Raw genomic sequence first — 14,984 nt, 5'->3', positions numbered from 1 at the left:
CTACCAGTAATAAATGCCATTATCAAGTCTCCTGTAATTGATCTCCTCAGAAGTGGCTGTCCTCCTACAGACGAGGCACTACATTGAGAGAATCACGGAATCAACCTCTATGTTTTCTACCAGTAATAAATGCCATTATCAAGTCTCCTGTAATTGATCTCCTCAGAAGTGGCTGTCCTCCTACAGACGAGGCACTACATTGAGAGAATCATGGAATCAACCTCTATGTTTTTGCCAAATACCCATTCGACTCTGCATTGTGCAGAGATACGGTCTTGATAATATATTACGGTTTTATCATTTAAATTACTTACTTAAAAAAAATAAACAATTTGACGATATCAGAAACATTTAATGTTTAGTTTTAGATACAAGTTTAATATGTAATTATATATAAGCTCAGTATCCGAATTTAAGCCTTGTCTTCCATACTGTTTCCAGTCTGGATACGCTGTTGTGTCTTTCTGCAGTGTTTTATTTTACATCATTGATGTCTCTCAATCAACAGACTTCTCTTTCTTCCGTGTATTGATAAAATCTGATCATTGTTCTCAAATCAATAAATTCACAGTCAACATCACTAAATAAGGTATGTAGAAAAACGATCAAAACCTTTAATGGTGTGTTACCCTGAAACTCACAGCTCATGACCATTGATGTAGTCTCAGTTTTAAAAGAAAGTTTAGCTAATTAAGAGATACTTGCTTCATAAATTGCCTGTGAATGTGTTCTAGTGTTCGCTTGACGATTGAAAATGTAATTCTGTTACCAGAGATTGCATCTTTAAGCTAGTCATTCTAGTACCATGTATTGCATCTTTAAAGGAGAGGAGAACTCAAACAAGAGCCTTATATGTTGGAAAGATGCATACCCGGACCACACCAACATATACTGACACTTTAAAGGAGAGGAGAAGTCAAACAAGAGCCTTATATGTTGGAAAGATGCATACCCGGACCACACCAACATATACTGACACTTTAAAGGAGAGGAGAACTCAAACAAGAGCCTTATATGTTGGAAAGATGCATACCCGGACCACACCAACATATACTGACACTTTAAAGGAGAGGAGAAGTCAAACAAGAGCCTTATATGTTGGAAAGATGCATACCCGGACCACACCAACATATACTGACACTTTAAAGGAGAGGAGAACTCAAACAAGAGCCTTATATGTTGGAAAGATGCATACCCGGACCACACCAACATATACTGACACTTTAAAGGAGAGGAGAACTCAAACAAGAGCCTTATATGTTGGAAAGATGCATACCCGGACGACACCAACATATACTGACACTTTAAGAAAAGAAAAACGTGTAATTATAGTTAATAAAAACATGATTATTTCTGCTAACTGGGGACAGCCATTTTGTTTCGTTTTCGTCGCGTCAGGTAATCTAGTTTGCAAGGAAGTGACGTCAGCTCCTACCAACTCCTGTATGCACAGTGTAAACAAACGCAGTAATTTACAAAAAGGTGCTTCGCTTTAATCAACTAGACTTGTAATACAACATAAATGACTTGATAATATAATAAACTATTTAACTGAGTATATTTCAATTTGCATTAACAGAAAGAAATGAGGTTATAGTACTTTTTCCTCTTTAAAAAATCCAAAGACAAAATGCATACTAGTAGGCTACTTTGGAACAAAAACGACCAGTCACGATACCCACATGATACTTTTCTTTGGGACTACGTAATTGGTCAATTCTGTGATTTTAGATGGAAAAGTCTATTTAATAAAGAGTTTTACAAAGTTATTTACAATAATAAAACATGACGGCTGATAACCATTTTAGGGGTGGCAGGTTATTTCACCTTACCTTGTAATGTTAATAATATAGGTACGTATTTTTGTGTCTAGACGGCGGTAATTAATTGCCTCGTCTGGTTACCTAACAAATATACACCTGCCAATCAGGAATCACAGGTGTAGGCAACTGCATGATGGGCCAGTTATGTACGTAGGTTAATGCATGGACAAAACATGATACAGTTATTTCGACCACTTTGACAATTATGGTTTATTTTGTTTTGAAAAATAATATATACCTATTGCTTGCTTACTGGGATGGATATTATTACAGAATATTGCGATGCATGCCTGTTTTATCATGACTCAAAAATCAGGTACGTTTGTTTCTTCAGTTCTAATTCCTGACGTGACGCGTTAGGCATTACGTAACCACTGGCTCGCCAGAGGGCGTATTCACTAGGATGGTACAAAATAGCTGCGCCCGTTATATATAATAGCCGTCAAATTTAACCGTTTTATTCATTAAATGAAATGTAATACTTGTTGATATAAAGCAATAATGTGCATTATATATCGATGAATATGCATACCAGTTCAAAAGCTTTGCGCGAGCATTCCTTTAACTAAGGCATTCAAGTACAACCAATTGTAACCCCCCCCCCCCCCCCCCACACACACACACAAACCCCAAACCCCAAACACAAACACAAACACAAACAACAACAACCCAACTGAAATAAACACGAGGAGGTTTGTTTGTTCATTAACTATTTATTACCAAAATATATGTGTTGCTTTTAATCTCATTTTCAAAACAATTTATATCTTTAATCTACTACAAGTACACAACATATGAATGTGAAATCAAAACACAGATTATAATAATTCTGAATTATTTAAACAACTAAACGTTCCTTTATAAGATTATGCGGTGTATACTCAACAACATTAATACAGGACTAGTAGACGTTTTGGTCAGTTTTGTAAGTGTTATGTTAGCAAGTTTCCAAACAATTGTTGAGTACATTTTGACCAGTGATGCACACGGAGGGGCTTTATCGTATTTTGTACCATACTATTTATAGATAAGTGCCGAAAATGTCTACTGGCTCATATTTAGTTTTGTTGATGATATTATGAGACAGATTTGTTTTAATTCATAACGGTAAATATGTAACAGTAACCCACATGTGGTAACTGTTTTTTCTTGATCTGTAGACACCTAACCTAACAACCGCAGTTTGAAATGTGCTGGGTATAGTAAAAATGAGCATTACTTTCTGTATATAATAATTACATTTGTATATATACTCCACACACAAGATTAAGCAACTATATATATATATATAATATATGTATAACCCATTAGTTGTTAATCTGAGAGCACCCGTCGTAAGTTGGGAGTGGAAGGGGGGGGGGGGGGGGGATTACAACGCACCTATCGAGTTGGCCAACTTGGTCGTGACAGTTGGTAGTCTCAGGCTAGCATTATTTTAACAAAATCAATAATACCTCATACACACATGGCTGTGCGAAAGCACCGCAACATGTTAGTACCACAAACCGGAAAGGAAAAGAGATCTATCGCATTGCACTTGAAATTAGAAAGATACCATGGCGATCATACATTGTTTTGTTTTGAGTGGTGGCGGTAGAAGTAGTATATGACATGGAATATATGTTTAAGTTAATGTTTGTTTTGTTTTGAGTGGTGGCGGTAGAAGTAGTATATGACATGCAATATATGTTTAAGTTAATGTTTGTTTTGTTTTGAGTGGTGGCGGTAGAAGTAGTATATGACATGCAATATATGTTTAAGTTAATGTTTGTTTTGTTTTGAGTGGTGGCGGTAGAAGTAGTAGATGCCATGCAATATATGTTTAAGTTAATGTTTGGTTTGTTTAACGACACATCATTGATTTATTAGTCATCGGCTATTGATAATTCTGGACACGAAGTCTCCGAGAAAAAACTGCAAGGGGCTTTTCAGTTTTCACAGACGGATCTGCGCTGCAAGGGAGCGTGGTGCAAGGGAGCTTTTATATGTACATTCTCACAGACGGAACTGCGCATACGACGGCCTTGGATATACTAGACGTGGTGCAAGGGAGCTTTTATATGTACATTCTCACAGACGGAACTGCGCATACGACGGCTTTTATATGGATTCTACTAGACGTGGATATACTAGACGTGGGCAAGGGAGCTTTTATATGTACATTCTCACAGACGGAACTGCGGAACTGCGCATACTAGACGTGGGCCTTGGATGTACATTACAGACGGAACTGCGCATACGACGGCCTTGGATATACTAGACGTGGTGCAATGGTTGAGATGGGGAAAAAACATTCAGAGAATGGGCCCACCGATGAGGTTCGATCCTGCGACCAAAGCACCTCAGGCAACCTAGATCCCGCACGTGGAATATTTGTTTAATAAGTTCCCAGCACGTGTTTTTATTAATGGTGTTAAAACGCCACGTAGGTTATCGTCTTCGAAGGGTTCTTTCTAAGTTCACTTTCTGGCTAACTTTCTAAATTCACTTCTGGTTCTTTCTAAATTCACTTCTTGGTTAGTACGAAACCATGTAATATTAGCAGTCAAAGCCTGGAATGTTTGGAACGGGACAAGGTTTGACAAATTTTTGGAAATTAAATAATATAGCTCCATATTGAAAAGTAAATGATTTTTATACACTTAATGTGCTAGATTCAGTAAACGAGAACTGGCGTCGCCAACCCGCCCCCTCGCTCCCCTCTGAGTCCGCCGGACAGGTATCACTGTATAACGACTAATGTAAATACCACCTTCTACTAATGCAATCACAAAATTTATAAACGTGAAAAAATACCGAAAACACACGACCGGATGTACATCACCGGTGCCCGGATGTACGTTTCCGGAATCGTCTGTTGGTTTTAGCGTCGAGTTTGATTCGACGTAGGACTGTGTCTAGCCAACAATAAATGGGGTGGCAGTATAAAAAAGAAATCAAGACTCCGTAATAGATTATCATCTTCAGGTAGACAGAAAAGGCTTTTTTTAAAACCTAAACAGAAAACATTTTATATTTTTCTGGAGGGGGGGGGGGGGGGGGGGGTGTTCAGTCCCCCATAACACCATCGCTAAGTACCATCCTGTAAGCGTCGATGCAGATCCCCCAACAAAGTGAATTTGGACTTCACAGAATAGAAGTAGGCTTTTTATTTTGCGTCAACCAATAACAAATATTTATATAATATCTTGAAAGTATTATATCTTGAAAGTATTTTTTTCTACTGGAACTGTCATTTATTAAAAAGAGCAAAACAAATCCGCAATTAAAACTGTAAACTGGTTGTGTTATTTTGGGTTTTGTATTGTTTGATTGTTGTTTTAAAATAATATTTTACTAACGCTTTTGCGGCCTTTACCATATGTTACAAAACAGCATTTACGTAAATACGTTTATAATAACTACGAGATAATCATAACAGTGTGACAATGTTAATAGATAACCATTGTAGGTAGATTAGATTACCTTCGTGAGTTCATGAGTTGGTGAATTGGGGCCCTGCTAAATTAATGTTTGTCTTAGGACGCCAAACACTCTCAACACACCACGGTCATGAATTTTATAATATTCATCTGATCTATTAAAATATAAATTAAAAACCCTTCAATTGTTGATGTGGCTTTAGTTATATTGTTTACAAACATAACAGTGAGACACAAAATGGAAGTCACTGCAAAACATGCAGAAATATGAACCATGTTAACATGGCAACAAACACAGTTTTTCCAGACAGTAATGAACGTTCTGCTCCTGCTATGGGTCCGTTACAGAAGTTGGAGTTACACAAGGAGACGCACTCTTGCCCCATACTCTTAACGTCAAATGTACAAATGGTAACATTGTCTGGTTTCAACATTTTCAAGCGCCCTGTCTTTCCAAAAGAGAAATCGTCCGCAGTATTGTTGGAACATCCTCGTATGAAGCTGTAATCGACGCCTGAAAGAGAAATATAGTGTGATTCAGTCTGAAGTAGAAACTGGCGAACCGGCCTCGGTAGCGCAGTGGTTAAACCATCGGACTACAGGCTGGTAGGTACAGTTCCAACCCATAGCGAGTTCTTAAAGGCTCAACGGGTAGGTGTAAGGCCACTACACCCTCTTCTCTCTCACTAACCACTAACCAACTAGCAACTAACCCACTGTCCTGAACAAACAACCCAGATAGCTGAGGTGTGTGCCCAAGACAGCGTTCTTGAACCTTAATTGGATATAAGCACGAAAATAAATTGAAATGAATGAAAGACACTGACGGTAATGCATGCGGACTGTATTACAAGACTTACTTAGTGTAAAGAGCCAGTGTCAAGAAGTGAAGATAAAATCTGGATGCTGAGACTTTCAATATTCTTTTTAAGTACTGTATCTGTGTTAGAAATAATATTATACTGGGTTTTTTTTTATTTCTCGGGCTGATGAGGGAATTTGTGTGACAGACAGATACTGAGGTACAGACAAGCCGACAGGCAGGTATCGGGCAGACGAACGGACAGAAAGAAATGTTTTATTTAACGACGCACTCAACACATTTTATTTACGGTTATATGGCGTCAGACATATGGTTAAGGACCATACAGATATTGAGGAAACCCGCTGTCGCCACTTCACGGGCTACTCTTTCTGATTAGCAGCAAGGGATCTTTTATATGCACCATCCCACAGACAGAGTAGTACATACCACGGCCTTTGATATACCAGTCGTGGTGCACTGGCTGGAACGAGAAATAGCGCAATGGGGCCACCGACGGGGGTCGATCTCACACCGACCGCGCATCGAGCGAGCGCTGTACCACTGAGCTACGCCCCGCCCCCACGAACGGACAGACAAACTAGCATGAACAGACAGACTTGCTGCCAGACAGACATCAGACTTCCATTCGCTCATGGACAGACAACCAGACAAATACATAAACAAGCCAACAGACAGACTTGCTGCCAGACAGACATCAGACTTCCATTCGCTGATGGACAGACAACCAGACAAATACATAAACAAGCCAACAGACAGACTTGCTGCCAGACACACATCAGACTTCCATTCGCTGATGGACAGACAACCAGACAACTACATAAACAAGCCAACAGACACGTAATTACAGATACAGATAGACATTTCATTTCATGTCAACTTATTTTCGTGCTTATATCCAATCAAGGTTCAAACGCGATGTCCTGGGCACACACCTCAACTATATGGGCTGTCTGTCCAGGACGGTGGGTTAGTTGTTAGTGGTTAGTGAGAGAGAAGAGGGTGTAGTGGTCCTACACCTACCCATAGAGTCGTGAAAACTCGCTCTGGGTGGGAGGCCGTACCGGGATCCGAACCCAATATCTACCAGCCTTATGTCCGATAGCTTAACCACGACACCACCAAGGCCGGTACAGATAGACAACCAGACAGACAAACAGACAGACAGACAGTCTGACAGACAGACAGACAGACAGACAGTCAGACAATTTAAACCAGAGAAAGCGAAAACGAAAGCCACATACCTTGTTTGACGTATTTCTCGGTCATGCAGTATAGGTCATTGGTGCAGTTCCGTATAAGGCTGCCATTTGTGAGCGCCGCCTTGACCAGAGCTTTGTAATCACGGCAATCCGAGTTACCTCCCGTGTCCGAACACTGATAGCAAACAAAACCGGAAGCCCAGTCTGCAATACAAACGGAAGTCCAGGCAGTCTCAGAACGTGTGTTTTGGGGCGCAGGTTACGTAAAAGTATGGCCCGCACTGCTTTAAAAAGACTTAGAAAATATGTATGTACGATTTTAAGAACGGTAACCCGGATGCCGAGATAGCTCAACTGACAGCAAATGTAGAGTTCGGCCCTGTCAAGAAGTCTCATACCGGAAAGGAAATACTACTGCCTCACCATTCATCTCATCATCATCATCATCATCATCATAATAATCATCATCATCACCATAATAATCATCGTCATAATCATCATCAACATCATAATCAACAACATCATCAGAATCATCATAATCATCATCATCAACAACAACATCATCATCATCATCATCATCATCATATGTTTGTGTTACTTGTGTGTAAAACAATTCATAAACAACGTTATGTCAAATAACACGATCTGTCAAAATGAGTGATGTCATTGGTGAGATATGTTTCAAACGTTGTTGTCGTCATAATAATAGTATCTAACCGGATGAGCTCACGATTACGCTTGAACCACGTGCGGTGTCTGTAGAACTGAGTATGTGAGGGACGTAGCCCAGTGGTAAAGCGCTCGCGTGATGCGCAATCACTCTAGGATCTAGTCGCAGTCGCTCTAGGATCAATTCCCGTCGGTGGGCTCATTAAACTATTACTCTTTCCAGCCAGTGCTCCACAACTGGTGTAACAAAATGGGCTCATTAAACTATTACTCTTTCCAGTCAGTGCTCCACAACTGGTGTAACAAAATCCGTAATATATACTATCCTGTCTGTGGGATGGTGCATATAGATGATTAGTGTTGGGAATCGATTGGATTTTCATCATCGGTTAGAATCGGTTTACACAAACCGATCAACTGTCGATTACATAATCGGTTAGAAGTATATGAACAAAAGAAGGATTTGAATAATAAGGGCCATGTATCTATTGCCGTGTTCACCGGGATCTGGACCCTTCAAATGGTACATTTTACTTTTAATAACTATTTAATATATCTTTTTATTTATGTAGACGTGAACATAAATACTAACCCTAACATATTTAAATCAATTCTAGCATCTAAATTGGAGGTACAATTACAGTTAAATCAAACACCAACACAAACATATTTACATCAGTTCCAGCATCTACATCTGGAGGAATAATTACAGTTAATTTTTCCCCACACAATCGATTATTGATTTTTATAATCAAGCATCACATCGGTAGAGACAAACTGATCAATTTTCGGTTATAATCTATCTTTGGAAGATCACTATGAAACTCATTGCTGCTAATACAAAAATCGTAGCCTGTTGCGTGACGACAGCGGGTTTCCTCTCTCATTATCTGTGTGATCATTAGCCACATGTCCGACGCGATATAACCGTGGTTACAGTGTGTTGAGTACGTCGTTAAATTAAACAGTTCTTCCTTCCTGTACAGGACAATTTTGTCTGCAGATTTAGGATAATCAATTACGATTTATGTTGTATCTGATCATGACGGCCCTGGCTGATAATTCTCCCCAAGAAGTTAATCACGTTACTAAATACTTCAAAGGTAGCACTAAATCAAATAACATCCGGCTGGGTCAAAGTTTGAGGTGCACCCAACTTTCGGTTAATACCACAAATTCTGTGATTGGTGATAAATGTGTGTTTGTTGTAAAAAGAAAACCCCAGTTTTTCTTCTGGGTAAAACAATTTATGCAATTTTATTTAATCTAGTACCACTGTGTCAAGTAGCCTTGTGCTTGAAACATGTATGAGGTATCTGTAAAAAAAAAAGTACTAAAATGTTGTGCGCAACTAGGGTAGTCATAGACGCTACCCGTTATCTCTGAAATGAGCAGTTTAACCCCTAATGGTTTCTGATTCACTTTAAGTGTGAGGAGTGGTAGTATTTATATCCGTTGCGTTTATGTCGATTGATACACTGCAGGTAGGAGTTTTAGCCACATATGTTACTGTTGCCGTCTATGGGATTTGATTTGGTGGTATACACCCTGAAGGGGTTGTCTCCAAGTTTCATAATATTAAAACTATTATAATATTTTGTTCTGAAATTTAAAAATGATATCTGGAACATACATATAAACATTAAAACCAAATAATTTAATTTAATAGTGAAAACAACTGCAACATATATATATATATATATATATATATATATATATATATATATATATATATATATATATATATATATATATATATATATATATATATATATATAGAGAGAGAGAGAGAGAGAGAGAGAGAGAGAGAGAGAGAGAGAGAGAGAGAGAGAGAAACAGTGAGAGAGGCTATTTCATGGTTTTTTTTCGAATACGATTTATGTCAACGAGTGAATTGCATCATTATTTAGCTTCGTATTCAGATATTTTAGATATTGTAATTGCACTGCATATCCCTTTTTATAGGTACAGTTGTTTAAATTACTTTTAAATCATGAATCACGTTCTGAGACTGCCTGGACTTCCGTTTGTATTGCAGACTGGGCTTCCGGTTTAATTTCGTAATCATGAATTTTACGAAAAAGTAAATACGATAGCTAAAATACAGTGAAAATATGACTTTTTACCGGATATCAATGTTTTCGTTTCTGTACATCTATACATCTATATATTTCATTGCTATGTATATATAGAGAATAACACATTAATGACCGTTAGATACCATTTATCTCACAAGTTGTTTTAAAATATCTAACAGGTTAACTATGCGTAACAGTGTAATCGATTTCCACCGTGCTATTCTTTATTGGACGTATGACATTGGTGACCTGGTCATTACCTAGGAGCAGCCAGTCGTATGTCTTGAAATTGTTAACACACGTACGTGTGTAAACAACTATGTGTTATCAAAAATAATGCATGGTGTTCTCACCAACGGGTGTGTAAGAAATTTTTTTAAATGTATTTCGCTACTTAGTGATATTATCACCACGGGTCTAAGCAGGCCGATTATTGCCAATGACAACACAGGAAACCAACAGTGAGAGAGATTATGTTATCAACAGATTACGGTTACAGGTTCCATCGAACCAAATACATTCTCATTGCCGATAATGTTAACGTTTACTAATAAAACTGATATAAGCAGCGTACCAACACACTCAGGCTGAATACCAATAAAAAAGTGTAGCACCTCATATTTAATTTACCTGCAAGAAAATGGAGTTGTGTGTGTGTATGGGGTGTGTGTGTCACATACCATTTAAGAGATTTAATTAATGCTTTTATTAGTAAGCGACCTTTTTGCTGAAAATCGCAGTTCCATTTTGGGAAGTACCCTGCACTAGTTTCAACCTCATAACAATTGTATAACTGCATAACAAATAAAAGTGTATTTATTTATTGCCAATGGATAATAGTATTTGCACAAATAATCGATATCACATAATACTACCAATCATACCGCAGCTATTTTTATTCCGTAAATATTTGACGGTACACCTCGAACTTTGACACGGAACTCTCTTCTTTGGTACTATGCAACAGTACCGAAATCAGATCTGAACTCATCTTCATAAATCAAGGTTAATATTCGTTCCTCGTATTCAGCCTTGATACATGTCGTCAAGAAATCGTGCCACAAAATGCTTACATTTCATTGGATGCGATGAGATCTGATTGCAACGAATCGCAACGCTCCTTATAGATTCCCTTGTTATTGTAAACAAAGATTGCAGCGTCAGCGTCCGTGGAAACGTGTCGTGTTTGTCACGATATGTTGAAAAAAGGTTTCGGCGGTTAATTTTTTATATTGCTTTCAAGATTGTCACATGTTACCGATGCTGTGATTGGTCAGCGATGTCATCGTGTAAGGGACATAATTGGTGTTACAAATTTTCTTCCAATAGAGGGCGCTAGTAGTGGATATCAGTAATCTTGACTACATATATCAAGGCTGAATACGAGGAACGAATATTAGCCTTGATTTATGAAGATGATCTGAACTGGACTTGCGTTTGTAGTAGCTGTTAAGCCATTTGTCTTGCCGTTGCTTGTACCACTTAAAGCGACAGACTCTAGTTTTTAAACACTACGACATATTTATAGGATATTAAACGAGCTTCCATTTCGTATCATGTTTATGTCCCGAGTGAAATAATTTTCGATTGTCACGAACTTCAGCAAGTGACAATGAAAATTATTTCACGAGAGACAAAAATATAATACGAAATGTAAGCGAGTTTAATATCTTATTTATTACCCATAATCGAACTTAATTTATATCACTCATCTCGTTTCGTTGACGTTCCTGTAAGGTTGTAGTGCACCAATTGATGACGTCATCGTGTGACGTCAAAAGTGTTACGTCCCACTTGACATTCTAGTGGGACGTATCATTTTGATATGTACTAAGATATTTTTAACCATATGGGTAATAATTTTAACTATTAAAGCCGGGTTTTTTTTATCATTTAAGTTAGAAGTACTTACATTGTATTATTTAGAATATTCATGTTTGTACACCTGAAGTGGTTCTGGTCATCCAGGATTTTGCAATACACCAAAATGCATTTTTTTTTAAATAATTCTAAAAACACATGTTCGTCTGAGAAGTAATGGTTAATGAGACAAGCTCTATTTATTTTTAGACGTTATTTTCCCTGTTTAAACATCACAGACTTTAGCTTCTCTCTGTTATAACTTTATCCAAATGTGTGTTACAGCTTTGTAGATTAACTTAGTGTTCATTCACACGAGATGAAACTAGGGGCTGGGCGTTAATATAGTTCCTCATAATTCAGTTTTTACAAAATTCTAATATGCCTTTTGAAATCTTTTGATCTCTTTCTACAAATGTAAAAATGTTGCAGGTCTCCAAGACTATATGTCAAAATTACCAAATGTGTGACATCCAATAGTCGATTATTAATAAATCAGTCTGCTCTAGTGGTGTCGTTAAACAAAACAAACTTTAACTGTTAATAACTGAAATTACACATTACTAACACTTTATCCTTTAGATTGTCCATTTCCTTGCATCAGTGTTTCTCGTTATCCTGGTGTTTGTAATTCCTCTAAATGCATTTTCCACACTTCTCGAAACGCACGAACCTCCGAGAAGTAACGGTTATGGAGACGAGCTCTAGTCTGTTGCTAGAGCGTATTTCCCCGTTTCATCGTCACGGACTCTTGTTTCACTTTATCAAACTTTATACAGATGTGTTACAGCTGTGTAGATTAACCACATCTGAATGACAAATCCGAATTCCGTGATCAGAATCGTATCTCGGCACAAGGCAGAGTGGAAAGAACGTTAGACAAGGTCGTGATTGCTTCCATGATTCAATATCAGGTGCTCGTCCTTAGGAGGACTGCCACGTCCCTAGGAGATCCGTAACAGGATGTTCCATCCCTCCTGCACAAGACGGAGTGGAAAGAACGTTAGACAAGGCCGTGATTGCTTCCATGATTCACTATCAGGTGCTCGTCCTTAGGAGGACTGCCACGTCCCTGGGAGATCCGTAACAGGATGTTCCATCCCTCCTGCACAAACTATAAGAGGACTGCCACGTCCCTAGGAGATCCGTAACAGGATGTTCCATCCCTCCTGCACAAACTATAAGAGGACTGCCACGTCCCAAGGAGATCCGCAACAGGATGTTCCATCCCTCCTGCACAAACTATAAGAGGACTGCCACGTCCCTAGGAGATCCGCAACAGGATGTTCCATCCCTCCTGCACAAACTATAAGAGGACTGCCACGTCCCTAGTAGATCTGTAACAGGATGTTCCATCCCTCCTGCACAAACTATAAGAGGACTGCCACGTCCCTAGGAGATCCGCAACAGGATGTTCCATCCCTCCTGCACAAACTATAAGAGGACTGCCACGTCCCTAGGAGATCCGCAACAGGATGTTCCATCCCTCCTGCACAAACTATAGGAGGACTGCCACGTCCCTAGGAGATCTGTAACAGGATGTTCCATCCCTCCTGCACAAACTATAAGAGGACTGCCACGTCCCTAGGAGATCCGTAACATGATGTTCCATCCCTCCTGCACAAACTATAAGAGGACTGCCACTCACAAGACTAGTTTAGAAATCCCATCCGTGCATAGGATAGAGCTCAGTGGAATATATACAGATGTTATGGCATGCACTGTAACAACAGTGATGATATCAGGTGTTCGTGAGTATATCCTGTCCAACTTAGTTTCGATTTTCACTGGCTGAAACTAGGGTCTGGGACTTTACATACTTCAGTTTGGACTCTTGACAATTCCATGAGCAAGAAAACACCTGTACTAAGAGCAGTAAAAAAACTCTATAATTCGTATAAATATATTGAGCGGCTTTTTTATGTTTAGTTTCCAAACATTAAAATTCGTTATTGTTGTGTTTCTTTCTTTTCCTTTTGAAAATCTTGATTTTTTTTTTCATTTCATCTTGACGATCGAGATATTGTATTACAGACATTACTAGTAGAAACATCAGGCTGATTGGTTCCTTCCAGTACTTGTTCACTGGAGATTTTTCTGGGCCAGAATATCCTTAGGGGCACAAGCCATGTTTTTATCTTTATTTATATAAGAGTATGACAAAACAATGTACACTTTTGTCCTTGAGTGGAGGTAGGGATATGCTCCCCACACGCCCCCGGTTCCTACGGACCTGCACTTTAGTAGGGTGGGATGGGGTCAGCTACGGTCGCTGCCTAGTCGAAGGGCCCTATTCTGTTATTTTCAAGTTTAGGTGTTAGCTAAACAAAATATGGGATGACCAGCAAGACACTGAATATACACACACTGATTTTCTAAACAGGAAAATTTATTTAATATATAATTCAATTTAGCAATTGAAAATATCTCTATATGGTGGTAAAACTCAGGATACTATCTTGAAGGCTTTTAACAGAAGTTTATTTGACATATAATATAATATTATATGGATCAAATTTGGTGTGTTGGTGAATGGACTAGGATGGACGGACAGACGAATGGATATATTATGTGTGTGCGAGATAGTTCAAACTAGAGAGAGAGAGAGAGAGAGAGAGAGAGAGAGAGAGAGAGAGAGAGAGAGAGAGAGAGAGAGAGAGAGAGAGAGAATGGGGGAAGAAACTAGTGGATATGTATTTGATGTCAGATCCCAGTTTACTCAAAGATGGTCGCTGACGGATTTTAAGAATTTTACAAATCGACTTACCTATCTGAAGCACACAAAATCCGACAACAACGAAAACTGAAAAAAGGGTCGTTGAGAGACCCATTATGAAGAGAGATCCACAGTCTGTGTGGGATTATTGCGGCGATTGCGTAGATATCAATGTATCCAGCAATTCGACTTTGCCCTAATAAAAACCAAACTCGTGATAAAGTGTTCTATACTATGAAATTGTGTTTGTCCCCAGATTACTCACGTCAGATAAGAACATTCGTAGCTCGATGTATCTGGCTTGTGAGAGGTGTGTATGTGTATGTCGGGGGGGGGGGGGGGGGGGGGGGGGGGGGGGGGGGGGGGTATTCATGAAATAATTTCCTATATA

At 38.8% G+C, this 14,984-nt stretch overlaps 1 protein-coding gene across 1 annotated transcript; it reads right to left on the bottom strand.

Moving 5' to 3' along the window:
* Positions 1 to 5,425: 5,425 nt before the first annotated feature.
* LOC121389938 (ly6/PLAUR domain-containing protein 1-like) lies at positions 5,426 to 14,747 on the bottom strand. The gene is made up of 3 exons (XM_041521607.1): positions 14,645 to 14,747; positions 7,313 to 7,474; positions 5,426 to 5,759 (listed from the first exon to the last, which is right to left on the bottom strand). Exons 1-3 carry the CDS (start codon positions 14,706 to 14,708, stop codon positions 5,491 to 5,493), a joined length of 495 nt encoding a protein of 164 aa, XP_041377541.1. The 5' UTR covers positions 14,709 to 14,747; the 3' UTR covers positions 5,426 to 5,490.
* Between the last annotated feature and the right edge of the window lie 237 nt (positions 14,748 to 14,984).

The sequence above is a fragment of the Gigantopelta aegis genome, chromosome 15 (assembly GCF_016097555.1).
Source record: "Gigantopelta aegis isolate Gae_Host chromosome 15, Gae_host_genome, whole genome shotgun sequence".
NCBI lineage: Eukaryota > Metazoa > Mollusca > Gastropoda > Neomphalida > Peltospiridae > Gigantopelta > Gigantopelta aegis.
This window is presented reverse-complemented; position numbering and strand designations above follow the sequence as displayed.